Below are 13,517 nucleotides of genomic sequence, written 5' to 3'. Positions count from 1 at the left end.
CGTATGAAAAGTCTATAGAAACTACGGGTATGAGGATAACTATGAGCTTATCGAACTAACTACTCTGTTTTTCTATAAACGATGCGTGAACCAGGTTAAATGTCAAAGGTACGTAATAATACTCACAATTAATGTTCTGAGCAAAACGTAAGTACTCACTTACGATACATCATACATGTAATGCTGCAACACCTGCTTGGACATTCGCTTACGATACATATTGCTGCAACACCTGCTTGGATATTACTTACAAGTTGAATTAGAACGGGGCCACATTGTTCACTTGTGTACTTACGTAATTGCAATAACTGATATAAAGCAAACCTTTCTTAAATATTCAAAATTTTACAGTCGTGATATTTACTGTAAAGCGAAAGGGGATAAAGCAGCACTAATCAAAACCCGAAGACATGAATAAATATAATGTACATTCAATGGCACGTTACGCGATTTCGATTTCGACAATGTGATTTCATTTGCTAATGGTAAGTGTTTGCACGATACTTTTAAACCGGGAGACCGTTCCATCGATGCTTGTTAGACACACAACACTTTTTTTTATATTTGTTTCATCCACGTTCAATCGCTTGGTTCCAGCGAGGCACAAATGAACGCACTTGCCAGAACAGCAGGCCCTACCGGGTAGTTAATCGCATCAACTTCATTGTCAGATAACATTTGTGCACATGCAGGAAGCACTAAGTAAACAACAAAATCCGGCATAATTTCAAAACCATGATTTGTAACAGAACTTCAATGAAAACAAGATACAATAAAAATACTCGTAAAATTATCAGAGGTATATCACAATCAAGTCTAAAATCACAGACACCAAAATTTCACCATGGAACTGTCACAGTGTTAAGATACGGTCTGCAGGCTCCGAACAACATAGCCAGAGATGTACGATTCCACCATCTGCAAAGCAGAAAACTGTTCATCTGAAATAAACAAACACACAGAAATTTCGTATTTTCTAGCCTGGCAGAGAAAATAACAAATACAAAAATATACCTCATGATCAACAGCGCCTAATAGCAGCATCCACTGAACTGATACCACCAGTGTCGCCGCATCCGGACCAAAATCACTGCTGCCCATATTCTTGGCGTTCTCAATCACCGATCGCAAATACTGTCCCAGCATCTGCATGACCTGCCGCATATAATCTCCGTGGAACTGCTTCATAACGGTGATAAAGCCGACCAAAAACGGCGTTCCATCCATCGGATCATAGCGCCGACGAGGCACCAATGTATTACCTAAGTTAACCTTGCATTTATAGATTAAGCAATGCAACTAATAGCACATTCGCTACCCACCTAGATTTCCGGCAGGGATGAACATGCCGCTCGTGCTCAGTAAAGTTAGGAACATTGCCAAGCCCAGATAAGGATCACGTCGCGTGCCAATGTACACCTACAATACCGGTTGACATTTGTTACCGACAGCGAAATTTTTCCCACACTGAGCAAAACATCAAGTGTTTACTAGTCACTTTACTACAACTTCATTTCCACTAGACAAATTGCTATCAGATTTGACAAACACCTGCATCAGTGGTTCTGTCAAACCGGTCCACTGGAGATACTGCGACAATTCATACATCAAGAAACTCTGTTCTTTCGGAATGTCTTTCATTCTATCCACACGTCGAGTTTTGAAATCAGTCAGAACAACTCTGAAATAAATAATATAAAATCAAACGTTTAATATACACAAATGAACGACTAGGTAAATTAGCGCCTACTCGTTAACGATTTCCAATGCGTTGACGAGATGCTTTGAGTCAAATCGGCTGACAGTGCGCAGTTCGTACGCCAGCTGCCGACGAAGAAGCTGGAGCTGTCCAATCTAATTACAGTCAACTCATTACAGTCAAGTGGAAAAAATTAAAGGTGCGCCTCACAAATATTACCTTCTGGAATGTCTCTATCATGGCAGGCCAAATTTTAGCACCTTTTGATGTTGCCTGGGCGTAAAATTTCACAGCTTGGGCTGCATAAAAAAATTTAATTTATTTTAACTCACAGAAACACCCCCATTTCATCAAGGACAACTTACGTATAGTATTCTGGCCAGTTCCCAACATTTTCGACAAGCCCTGATAATGCGCCACCCATGTCCGCTCCTTCAAAAGATCATCCAATATCTTTTGCAATGACTGTAGCTCACGAACGATCATGAATGAATATAAGCGATCCAAACCAGCTAACCCAGGTACACCCAGGGCATGCTACAAAAATCAAACAACCGTATGTATGTATAAGAGAAAATTCCTATAGCAATGCAACCAATTCAGGCGGTCAAATAAAAAAACGCATCCCCTCACAAGACTGCAATATAAAAATTTAAGATGCGCCGCACACCAGAAATCATAGTATTACCTGCAGCTTTCGGAATATTGTGATATTCACAAGTTCCTGTCGGGTCTTCACATCAAACCACGCCGTCATTTGGTCAATATAAACAGTGACTCTACAATTAATACAAGCGTAAGCATGTACTACAAACTCGATACACACATTTTCGAACGTACTTTGGATCAGTGATCCTGATTAATTCACGAGCCAACCGTCCCACAAATGTCACTGATACGTCCACTGGCTGAAATCTAGGTATCGGTATGGTTTTGGACTGGTAGATGCTTTCCCAGTCTTGCACCTATGAGCAAAAATTTTTCAATATTTCTTCGCAGTAAATTTCCTATCAAACCTTTAGATAAATCTAGCTGACACAAGCAGCTCTAATTTTTACCTTATTGCGCAAGAAAGTGTTGCATTCCTGCTCCACGTTATAATTGATAATTCTGGATGTTTCTTCCTGCCAGATTTTCAGGCCGTACAATTCCACATAATCTTGAATATATTCAAATGATCGACGAAAACCATCCATCTTTACCCCCAGAATATCAAGGCGTTGCACAAAATCATTGGACTACAAACGGGGCGTGATTTTAAGAGCTTTGTACATATCAGACTTCATTATAAAGATGAAGCAATATTGTGCAATTAGTGTTACTCACAAGACTACAGAAAGCAAATAAAGGTGGACACCCGTACCTTTTGTTTCTGTGCAAAAATGCAGTCGTTGTGCAGCGCTTGCGCTACCAATCGCACCAATTCTTTTCGGATGCCATCTTCCAGAAGCTGTTTTGGATCAATCTAATTGTAAACAGAAATAACAGTATTATGGAGGACTTGATTTACTTGAATACTAAAATAGCCGATTCAATTAATCGGCGCCTCACCTTAATTATTCCCACCAAGGTAGTTTTCATCTGCAGTATCCCTTCAGTGAATACAGAAATTGCATGAGTCAGCCGTGCGACCTAAGCAGTAAGAAATTTGCCTTTTAGTGTTATTTGTACAATTTTACCACGCAGAAACCACCCTACAGCTCACACTTCAAACGCTCACCTCAAAGCGCTCATCCAGCTGCGCGAAATCCTTCAGCTTATCTTTGTCCAACCGCGTCGGCAACTCCTTCAACCGATTGATTTGAATATTGACAATTTGTGCCAATAAATTAAACAGCGTCTCGGGAATGATATGCAACACTTTTCGGACATAGGCCACTAATTCGCCAGAATAATACTGGGACACCGACTCCAAATCATTACTGTTGGCCTGATTGATGCGCAGCAGCGGTAAATCCATAGCTGATGCCATTTTCAAAAACGTCGCGCGCAGTTTAATAACAAGTGAGGGATTCTCTTTGATTCCATCTTGCATCTGTTTCGTGTAACTGTCGATCAACTGCCATGCGTACGATAAATCGCCCACAATTTCCAGGTTAACAAGGATGTCTTCTTTTGTGTTGGCCATTTTGATCATTTTATGCAGAAACTGTTGAGTTTCGGTGATAAACTGACGCACTTGAATGTTGGACTCCAGTTGATGGAAAGCTTGGACTTCTTCCAGTGCCTGGATCAACTGGATGATCCGCGGGCCAGCCAGGCCCAGCTCGCTGAAACTTAGGTTGTCAACTTGTCGAGCCATTTCCGCAAACCAGTTCTGCAGCTTTTCTGCAACCAAAAAATTCGTTTTATTTTCATGAAAAAAATCAAATTGCTGAGAAGATATCAAATCATTGCAAGAAGCCAATACTTCTCATTTCAAAAGCATTTTTCGCGGACAGTTTCAGGCATTCCGTCTTTGCAGGTTTCAAAATTCTTAAATTCATTCACCGTTGTACAGTATTACTGCCCAATGCTTACCATTTTTCTCAATCCGAGTTAACGGTTTGCCGCCGGTGAAAGCGTCTGACAAATCCGTCAGCCGTTCCTTGGCTTCGCTTTTGTACAGTGTCCACTTACTCTCTTTGGCAGCCAAAATGAGCTTGTATAACTGTAAGACAAAACATTGCATCCTTGATAAACATAAGGATTCTCCAATTTAGATCCCACCTCCTTCAATTTCAATTCAAACTGCGCCGTATTCAGCAACAGTTCAAAGATGTCTACGGGCCGGCATTTCATTTCAACAAGGACTAAATCGCGCATTGCTTTGCATTTCTTGTTGATTTCTAGTGCTATAGAATAAAAGAAGTATCACACACAATCATTTGTAAAACGCATCCAGCTGTATGCAATAGATGCACACAAAGGAATTGGTACACTGTACACATACCCGGAGTTAATGGTGCAGTGTGGAGCATTAACCATCGGACGGTGACGTTGCAGTCTCGGACTAAATTCAGCAGCTTGCTGACATTATTGATGGCGTTTTCCTCCGTTAAGGATCCCTCTTTCAGCAACTGCTGCAAAATCTGGTTGATTTTCTGCAGTTTTTCTCCTTTTCTAGCGGCCTACAGATACAACCGGGCATTACCTTCCAACATCAGTACTACTGTACCAAGTTGCGCCAACTGAATTTATTTACCATATTTCGCACCACAGCCGCATCAATAGTGTTCGCTAATGCACCTCGAGCAGCCTTGTAAGGCTCCCATGCGTCCAAAAGATTGACCAGCATTCCCATGTATGTGCCAATTACCTGCAAATGCAAAGCGCAATTAGACAGAAGTACCAAAAATGCATACTGAGGCGTCGCATACGAAAACACACACACGATCATACAGCCCGGTTAGTGACAGCATGACAAAACGTACTGTACCAAAACAAAAGAAAAAACAGCAGGTGGGCCAAATAATAAATGTCAATTAACTTAACTGAATGGTTTCCGAATAAAGTCAGTACAAACGACAACAGCTGTTGCGAAGATCAATTACACAGTGAAAATAATTAAAGTACTTTTCCAGGACTAACCCAGTTGTCAGCGAAGTGTTTATCCACAATTTCACGCATCTTGGCCGGCTGATTGTGCAGTGTATCCGGTTCAAAGTAAAGAACAACATACAACATTGCCGCTTGAGTACTGAGAGCGGTGCTGCGATGTTCGGGAAGCGGAAACGCTAACGACTAAAAGAAGATCCGTTGCATCCCATCAAACCCTCCATGCAACTGTATGAGAATATTAAAATACCCGATGATAAATATCGTCCGAGCGTAATCGACCCACGACCATGCTAATATACTGCGGCTTGAATTTTATTCGCCGGAAATAGTCTTCGGGATAATTGGGCGGACGCTTGGCGGTGGGAGCGGATGAATAGCCGGTGCTCCGCAATAAAGTGCACACTTCGTCGATGTTTGTTTCCCGAGAAGTATCCGCACTGAAACACACAAAAACAATTTTCAACGAACAAAAGTCTTGAAAAAATTGCGCATCCAATCGTACCAATATCGATAATAAGCCACCAGCAGTCGTTCTCGCACAGTTCCCTCATATTTAACATCCATAATCAGCAACATGACGCCGTAAAGGTACAAAGCTTCGCACTATCAGAAACATAAAAGGCTACCACCGACGGCATCATTTATCAGTTATCACGATCAGAGAGGGACTTACCATAAGTTGTTTACCATCGGAATTCATGAAAACAGTTTCCATGCTTTGTTGAATAAAAATGCCATCTTCCAAATCCTCAACAAATCTGCCACAAATTATTACATGAGAAAATTCAAATTAAAGATCATTAACGGCTATATTATAATCTTTCAAAAACACAATTCATCATTGTAAAAATATTCATAAAAAATGTTCACCTGTTGAGTTCTGTTGCGTATCGATGAACGCTTTCGAAAGCCACATAGAAACGCCGCAAAATATCCAAATAATTATCCCGCAGTTCCAAATCCGTTTCTTGCATACCCTACCAAATAACAAAGTAAACAAAATTTCGTGCAGTCCAAAAATTCCCACACGAAAGGTGCGATGAACACTTCGCAATAAATATAAATGCAAATACAGATTTGACGTCAGTGCGTGAGACAATCCGATGCGGATTCTCATCTCACCGTCGTGTTTTCGATCCGCCTCTCATGCATTTCAACGGATTTGAAATAACTAAAATCCAGGAGAATTTCTCCATATTGCAGCTGTTCCTGGCGGGAGTCCAGTCGGTAAATCGGCGGAATATATTCCGACAACCGAAGTAGTTCGGCGATGGTGGCGTTTCCTCGCGACACCAATCGGAGAACAGTCTGTCCGCACAAATTATTATCCGCTAGAAAATCCATTGTGAAGGAAGCTTTCTCAATCAAAGCTTAGCTTGATCCGATTATCGATATTTAGATGGAAATAAATAATCAGGTCGAGATTTCCCATCCAGCTGGAACGAGTTCCAAGTCAAAGTGCAGAATCTGCAGTTGCCAGCAGCAAACAATCCTGCTAATGCGCATAAACAGCGGCAAAGCCGCGTATTCCGAATGTAAGGATTCGCTTCATCCAAGGAAAAACAATTTTTTTGAGCCAATGATAGGTGCACGACGAAAATAAAATTAACGCTAAGTGACCACGAAAGTACTTGCGTCAAGACAACGCTTGCAAATTACAGAAATTTGTTCACCGACCAGAAAAAATTTTTGATTTACACTATTGTTTACAAAAACATTGCAAATGAGCTCTGATCAAAGAGGCGGCAAAGGAGGGACGCCGCGGTGGTCTTCTTCCTGTTTTCTCTTTCCGATCTGCCGCGCGTACGTCGTACGGTTCTGTGGTCAATGCCCCCATTTCCCTGTATCATAGCCAAACACCTGACACCCGACCCATGTGGGCCATCGAGTAAATCTGGCGCAGGTTGTAAAAACCCTGTGGAATTTGGCATTCTGACAAGTGAATGACACAGACAGCCACCGAATCAGTTGCTAAAATTTCTCAGATCTACTCATCTCAACCGCCGTAACGTTTCCTGTCGGTTTTATCTTGATGATTAATACAGTGTGGTTCATAGCCTCATCAGGCCGATAGCTCCACGTGTGTTTTGCTGATCTGGTGTTGGTATCTGATTGGGAAACCTTTTCCCTGTGTTGTTAATTTACTGGAGTGAGAGTACTAGTATGCTTAGCTGGGATTACAAGAGGGAGTTATCGGAGCGTACTACTCGGTAAGTTGTTTGGTTACAAATTCCCCGAGTTTTTTCTCGTAACCAATATCTTACCAAAGTTCAGTGGGCTTGTAGGTTTTCACCTTGAAAACCGTCTTCTCAGATCTGTTCAGTGTTATATATTAGTTCACACATTAATCATCTTCTGCTGCATCTTTCTGTGCACATTTTATCAGTGGATTTATTTTAGGATGGTTCAAATTCTTTAGCCGCGGGCTGTGCGCCTCTCCCAGCGACATGATGTCATTTGGTGTGGATTATGCTTGACGGCATCATGATCATAGATTGAATGGTTGGCTGCTGCATTTATCTCCTATGAAGGCACAGTATAACACCTTCTTAGATCTACGGCTACTGCGTTGGATGATGGCGTTCCGAGGCTGGGTGGGTTTATCATCACCAATCTCCAAGAGTTCTCCAACAGCCCAAGACCTCCAACTCCTCGAATCACTGCGTCAGCATCTGCAGGATCAGAATGTCATTGAGTCCGAGAGTGAGGAGACCCATCGATTCCAAGTGATGACGGAACTGGACGCCCTGGCCAAATCATGGATCCGCGAGATCTGCTTCCAGAAGGGTGTCGCCGATACCCAACTGGATACCGTCGGAGGCCGTGTGTGTACGTTCGGCTCGTATCGGCTGGGTGTACACGCGCGGGGCGGTGATATCGACGCGCTGCTTATTGCTCCCAAGTATGTGGATCGCGGGGATTTCTTCAAGTCCTTCGCCGAGCGCTTACTGCGCCACGAGAAAGTGAGCGATCTGCGCGCGGTGGAGGGTGCCTTTGTTCCGGTTATTAAGATGTACTTTGACGGGGTGGAGATTGATTTGACGTTCGCCCGGCTCATGCTGAAGGAAATCCCGGAGGCGTTGAATCTGTCGGATCACGAGATACTGCGGATGATGGATTTGAAGTGTATTCGTAGTTTGAACGGCTGTCGTGTGACGGACGAGATATTGGCTCTAGTCCCCGATCGCAGTTCATTTCGGGAAGCGTTGAAAGGGATCAAATTGTGGGCTAAACGCAGAGGAATCTATTCAAACGTCCTTGGGTTTTTGGGTAAGTCTGCTTGTCAGCTGTTAATGGTTTTGCGTGGTAATTGAGGAAGTAAGCAACGTAAGTAATTGACTGGATCACGATTGTGTTCTTCTGTCAGTGTGTTTTTCTGGTAACAAGGGGATTAATTATAGGCGGTGTGTCCTGGGCCCTGTTAGTTGCCTTTGTATGTCAGAAGTATCCCAATGCTGCAGCCCCCATGATATTACGCAAGTTTTTCACAATATTCGCCAAGTGGAGATGGCCGCAGCCCATCATGCTGAAGCTGCCGGACAATCCAACGGATATCGATGTTGGCTCCACTGTGTGGGATCCGCGATGTTATCCCCAGGACCGGGGCCATTCCATGCCCATTATTACGCCGTCTTTCCCTCACCAGAATTCTACCTACAATGTCGGCCGTAGTACGCTGAAGATCATGCAAGCGGAATTTCGACTGGGTGAACAACAGATGAACGCGATATACAGTAAACCCGATGAGATGTCGAAAGCACAGATCTGGACGGAATTGTTCAAACCGTTGAACTTTTTCTTCTTGTACAATCATTTTATTATTGTGATGGTGTCGGCGAAGACCAAGGAGGATTTGAAGTCATGGAAGGGCTGCGTGGAATCCAGACTACGAACCTTGGTGACACAGCTGGAGAATAACGAGTTTCTCACTGTGGCACATATCTGGCCTAGTGATCTGCCAATGAAACCAGAATACGCTGCACCTGGTGCGGTGGGAATTCAGTGGTTTGTGGGTAAGTGAGTCAGACGTGCGCTAAGGAAAATAAAACCAGCCAGTCACAGTAGATGGTGGTTCGAGTTTGTTTTTCATGGGAACATATTGCAGTATCACTGCAATTTTTTTGCTGGTTAGTGGCACTAACTGTTAAAGTTTTTGGCACTACTAACTGTTTGTCATCTGTTTAAGTTTTTCACTGCGTATAATGTTTCTGTAAGTCACCACATGCTTTGCTACAGCCTACAACACATACAGTATCGTACAAAGTACTGCATACATTTAACTTAAAATTATATTTAGGTCGATGTGTGAAGTGTGCTACAAAGAACAGGAGTGCTTTAATTTACTCTTACGTATTCATTAGATGTCGTCATGGCATGCATTTCATCATACCTAATTGCTCAGTGCGCTTAAAAAGCATATGATTAGCTGATTACACTACTGTAAAAATTCATTTTGAAATTTATAAAGTGGAGTTAGTGTCGTTTCAAATCTTTTCATTCGTTTGAAAAATCTGTTACGAAGAAAGCTTTCGTTAAGGTCTGACATAGAATGCACCAGCAGTATACAAGTGTGCGAGAAAAATGTGTGTATCCTGAATTCATGTTTCTAAAGACTTCCTGTTTGGTTTAGATTCGTTAGTTTAGCAGACTTTTGTGAACTGCTCTTATGAGATACTGTTTGGTTTAGGACTGGATTTTGACTTTCCGAAGGGCGGAAAAGTAAACCTAAATTTAACCCACGACGTGAACACATTCCTGGAATCAGTGCGCTCTTTTGGGCGCCATAGCACGTGGAAAGAGGGCATGGAAGTCGCCGCGAAATATTGTAAACGTCCTCAGTTGGCTGGCTACGTTCCTGATGCGGCCATTAAAAGTAACGAAGGCCTCACTCTCCTCGCCAACATGAAACCACGCAATAGCGGCGGTGGCAGTAAAATAACACCACCGCAGAACGGGACCGGCCGAGGAGGGACGCGACCACCGCGGCTCCTGCGGCGCGACAGCAGCACGGAGAACTTTGGAGCAGCACGCCCGCCGAAACGCATGCGTACTACCAGCTCTTCTAGCGATCTGAATAATCAAGCTGCGACGCAATCGCCCTCCATGCCGACTTTGGCGAATGGCGGTTCGCCAGCGCCGGCCACCCCCGGCACACCGACCTTTGAAAAACCTCTGTTTCCTGGTCCGGAGCCGTCCACACGAGAAAAAACGCCCCCAAGCCAGCGCAGTGATGATAGCGGACTGGGACTGCCTATCCAGGATGGGATAGTGTCGGAGGAGGGAGTGTCGCCGCAGCGTCGAGAAGCGGATTCCACGAGTTCACCAGTCGTCGAGAACCGGAATGGTTCGGGCAGCAAACGATCGCTGGATGCTGCAGAGACAGGTTTGGAGGAATTTACTGTACCGTTGGCGAAAAGACTTCACATTGAAATGGAAGCAGTTGTACAGTAACGTTGCGGTTGGAGGGTTTTTTTTAATTACTATATGCTTTCAGATACTGTATGTACCATATATCTGCAAAAAACTGTAAAAAAAGATGTTACTTTTATACGAATTCTCACACGTTAGTTAGTTGCAAAAACCAAAAAGTTTTTTTTTCATTTTACGATTGAGAATACACGCTGTGTGTATTATTTATCTGGAGTAGCATTCGAACTATTTCACAATCTTTCTGTTGTGCGAGAAGAAATGGCTCGCATGTTTCCGTAGACTTTTGATGGGGGACTGCCTAATATCAGATTGCATACCGCGTTTCGGGCGGTCTGAATATTCTGGAAAGATCCAAGAATATGGATATTCCTAAAAACAGAAAAAATAGAAAATGTTATAAAAAAAGAGAAAAAATTGAAAAAAGAAAAAAAAACGAAAAAAAGGAATAAAAAAGAAAATGGAGTGCTTCTGCCTGAGAGTTTGCGATGCGTTTGTCCATCATAGTGTCTGCTTATTTTACAATTCACATTAATTCATTGTAGTCTATAATGAAGTACGAGTACTCTTTATGTTGGTAATTCCTATTCTTAATGATAAAAGCTTAAAAAAATGTAAAATAGGGAAAATGGAAATAAAAAACGAAAACTGAATTCCGTGTTCGCGTTTGTATTCCTCGCTGTTTTCAAATTCACAGCCGTACCGCAGCAAATAAAGCACATGTACGTCAGCACCAGATCGGAAATACATGAATCATTTAATCTATCCAGACACCCTAAAGGTTTGGTACAGTACTTTTCGCACTGCTTGCCTATTAAACTATATAGTACTGCGCGCAGATGCAAAGTAAGAAACTTACTTATCAGCCAAGACTATTCGGGTTTTCGTCACATTTTCAATGGTAAATTTGGTGCGTCCACCTTTCCCAGCAATACGACCAATTGCACGTCCCAGATGGTCGCCTTTCAACGGCTTAACTGCAATGTAAAACAAAACACCGAAGATCGTTAAATGCTGTACATAATCAAATTCGGGCACAAGCAACTGGAGTTTCTTGCAAAGATATAAACTGTGGCACACACACATACCATCGGTAATCTCAAACGACTCAATGAAAAGATCATCCAGACGAATCAACGCCATCGCATCCTGTTAAATTAAAAAAAAATACTGAACCGCGGGACGCACACGCGTTGTTAAGTAAGTAAAAGCGTTCGCCCATTTGGCATAATTACAAAAAAAAACAATATTAGCCGACTGTTTCACGAAACAATTTCATGTATGTGTGAGCTCGATAAGACTAGGCCCAAAGAAAATTGTATTTATGTCGCACGATTCATGAGACATGAAACACCCACGTAAAATTCATTACTGATAAAACATAAAGCTGTATAATTAAAATGATACACTACTAATTAAATATCCATGCCATGGTGAATAGTATACTCGGACCACTCTATTTACCACCATGCGCAATTTAAAACACTCACGTCAACTTCGAAGCCCAAGACGAACGCTCGGACAAAATCAGCTGCTTTCTGAAGCGCACCAATATCCTCGGTTTCCGGACTAGGCTAAAAACCAATTCAAAATTGTGAAGAAAAGCCCAATTCCGACCATACAGCAAAGGGATCTGAATCATAGAACCTACTCGGATCTCCACATTACGGGTTTTCAGGTTGAAGCGCATCTGAAGATGCAGATGCTCCACGACTGGTTGTATGAGTTTCGTCCAGCTGTCTTTCAGCGGTGTGTATCGATGAGCAGGAACGGGTACTTTACGGACATCAGTTTCGCCTTCCTATCAGCATTGTGTCGGTTAAAATCACGGAGAAGTTCACGAACGCGATAAGTCCATTTTCCGAGACTTCGAAGCTGCCTTTGGCTCGTCAGTCTTAGCTCTTACCCATTTGGATTTTTTTCGCGGCAGCACCTCTTCGACATCCACTTCCATTGCGGAGTTCTGCGTATTGCGCCGCTTCCGCTTTCGAATACGTTTGGATTTCTGAGTGGATGTGGAAGCGGCATCATTGGCAGGAACCGGGTGATCAACATCAATAGGAACGGGTTCCAGATCTGGCAGATCGTCCATAGTTAAGAAATCGCAGTCCAGCCGTGTCAGAATGGGTTTAATGGACCTTGTTGGATGAGAAACGGAGGGGTACTTTTATAATTATTTGCCCTTTCAAAATACAGGATTCAACAGCCTTCAAGCTTTCACTTTTAACGTCAAAAATGAGCGAAAGCGGAATAATTACTTATCCTAAAGTGCGGATTTTCATTTGCACCTGAAAGACGAACCCGTGAATTTTTGTCGTACGCTAACCCAAGGAGACGCCACGCCGGGGAAGTTGCTGAAAACCGAAAAATATATGGATGGTTAACGTTAAGTTTGTAGAATTCACTCGTCAAATCCAGCGATTTTCAACACTCCTTGTATCATAACTCTTGCTGTTAATTAAATCTACATCAAATATAATACCTACTTAAATATTACGTACTGCTTTTAAATACGTACAGATAGAAGGCCTCGTAACTGCAGATTTACGTATACGCTATATTTTTGTTTTCGTTTTTTTTAGTGAAAACTGTGAAATGGATAGCTGGGCAGGCCTGGGCGCGCTAGCCGTTTCTTTGTTTTGCAGAGAACGTAAACCAGCAGGAGCAGGCTCTTATCCTTGATGGCAGAAGTTTGCTCGCTCCGCGCTGGTTGCATCAGGGATCAAGTCGGTCCGGAGACCGGGTTCTTATCAGGAGGGTCATCACCGATAGTGCTGGGAACACAGTCGATCGATAGCACAATGGCCGATAACAATATTTCTGCATAACAGCTATGCAGTATGCGTAGCTC

General features: G+C 42.8%; 3 protein-coding genes across 3 annotated transcripts; 1 reads left to right on the top strand and 2 right to left on the bottom strand.

The window, feature by feature from the left end:
* Window positions 1-573: 573 nt before the first annotated feature.
* Window positions 574-7,025, bottom strand: LOC129591933 (WASH complex subunit 5-like). Its single transcript, XM_055487823.1, has 23 exons — window positions 6,362-7,025; window positions 6,110-6,216; window positions 5,913-5,997; window positions 5,742-5,842; window positions 5,487-5,676; window positions 5,270-5,422; window positions 4,884-4,997; window positions 4,632-4,809; window positions 4,409-4,533; window positions 4,220-4,349; window positions 3,420-4,027; window positions 3,251-3,331; window positions 3,063-3,164; window positions 2,758-2,937; window positions 2,540-2,664; window positions 2,388-2,478; window positions 2,065-2,236; window positions 1,919-1,998; window positions 1,751-1,854; window positions 1,552-1,681; window positions 1,323-1,419; window positions 1,015-1,262; window positions 574-918 (listed from the first exon to the last, which is right to left on the bottom strand). The coding sequence occupies exons 1-23, from the start codon at window positions 6,581-6,583 to the stop codon at window positions 862-864; spliced, it is 3,480 nt and encodes a 1,159-aa protein (XP_055343798.1). The 5' UTR covers window positions 6,584-7,025; the 3' UTR covers window positions 574-861.
* A 248-nt stretch (window positions 7,026-7,273) lies between these two features.
* Window positions 7,274-11,281, top strand: LOC129593308 (poly(A) polymerase type 3-like). The gene is made up of 4 exons (XM_055489562.1): window positions 7,274-7,449; window positions 7,640-8,509; window positions 8,641-9,252; window positions 9,927-11,281. Exons 2-4 carry the CDS (start codon window positions 7,765-7,767, stop codon window positions 10,688-10,690), a joined length of 2,121 nt encoding a protein of 706 aa, XP_055345537.1. The 5' UTR covers window positions 7,274-7,449; window positions 7,640-7,764; the 3' UTR covers window positions 10,691-11,281.
* On the bottom strand, window positions 10,682-12,968 carry LOC129593318 (RNA-binding protein pno1-like). Its single transcript, XM_055489574.1, has 6 exons — window positions 12,573-12,968; window positions 12,318-12,467; window positions 12,157-12,240; window positions 11,755-11,815; window positions 11,526-11,643; window positions 10,682-11,038 (listed from the first exon to the last, which is right to left on the bottom strand). The coding sequence occupies exons 1-6, from the start codon at window positions 12,756-12,758 to the stop codon at window positions 10,900-10,902; spliced, it is 738 nt and encodes a 245-aa protein (XP_055345549.1). The 5' UTR covers window positions 12,759-12,968; the 3' UTR covers window positions 10,682-10,899.
* Window positions 12,969-13,517: the final 549 nt, after the last annotated feature.

Source organism: Paramacrobiotus metropolitanus, unplaced genomic scaffold, assembly GCF_019649055.1.
Source record: "Paramacrobiotus metropolitanus isolate TYO unplaced genomic scaffold, Prichtersi_v1.0 Parri_scaffold0000003, whole genome shotgun sequence".
Lineage (NCBI taxonomy): Eukaryota > Metazoa > Tardigrada > Eutardigrada > Parachela > Macrobiotidae > Paramacrobiotus > Paramacrobiotus metropolitanus.
Note: the sequence above shows the minus strand (reverse complement) of the source record. Positions and strands in the feature narration are given on the sequence as shown.

Excerpts from the sequence above, each read along its gene's own strand:
- LOC129591933 (XM_055487823.1), bottom strand. The coding sequence starts at position 6,583 with ATGGATTTTCTAGCGGATAATAATTTGTGCGGACAGACTGTTCTCCGA. Across the intron at positions 4,534-4,631 it reads CACTGCACCATTAACTCCGG|CACTAGAAATCAACAAGAAA; the intron begins GTATGTGTACAG and ends TTTATTCTATAG. Across the intron at positions 1,420-1,551 it reads TGACAGAACCACTGATGCAG|GTGTACATTGGCACGCGACG; the intron begins GTGTTTGTCAAA and ends CCGGTATTGTAG.
- LOC129593308 (XM_055489562.1), top strand. The coding sequence starts at position 7,765 with ATGAAGGCACAGTATAACACCTTCTTAGATCTACGGCTACTGCGTTGG. Across the intron at positions 8,510-8,640 it reads AAACGTCCTTGGGTTTTTGG|GCGGTGTGTCCTGGGCCCTG; the intron begins GTAAGTCTGCTT and ends GATTAATTATAG. Across the intron at positions 9,253-9,926 it reads GGGAATTCAGTGGTTTGTGG|GACTGGATTTTGACTTTCCG; the intron begins GTAAGTGAGTCA and ends TGTTTGGTTTAG.
- LOC129593318 (XM_055489574.1), bottom strand. The coding sequence starts at position 12,758 with ATGGACGATCTGCCAGATCTGGAACCCGTTCCTATTGATGTTGATCAC. Across the intron at positions 12,241-12,317 it reads CCCGTAATGTGGAGATCCGA|CCTAGTCCGGAAACCGAGGA; the intron begins GTAGGTTCTATG and ends ATTGGTTTTTAG. Across the intron at positions 11,039-11,525 it reads CGAATAGTCTTGGCTGATAA|GAATATCCATATTCTTGGAT; the intron begins GTAAGTTTCTTA and ends TTCTGTTTTTAG.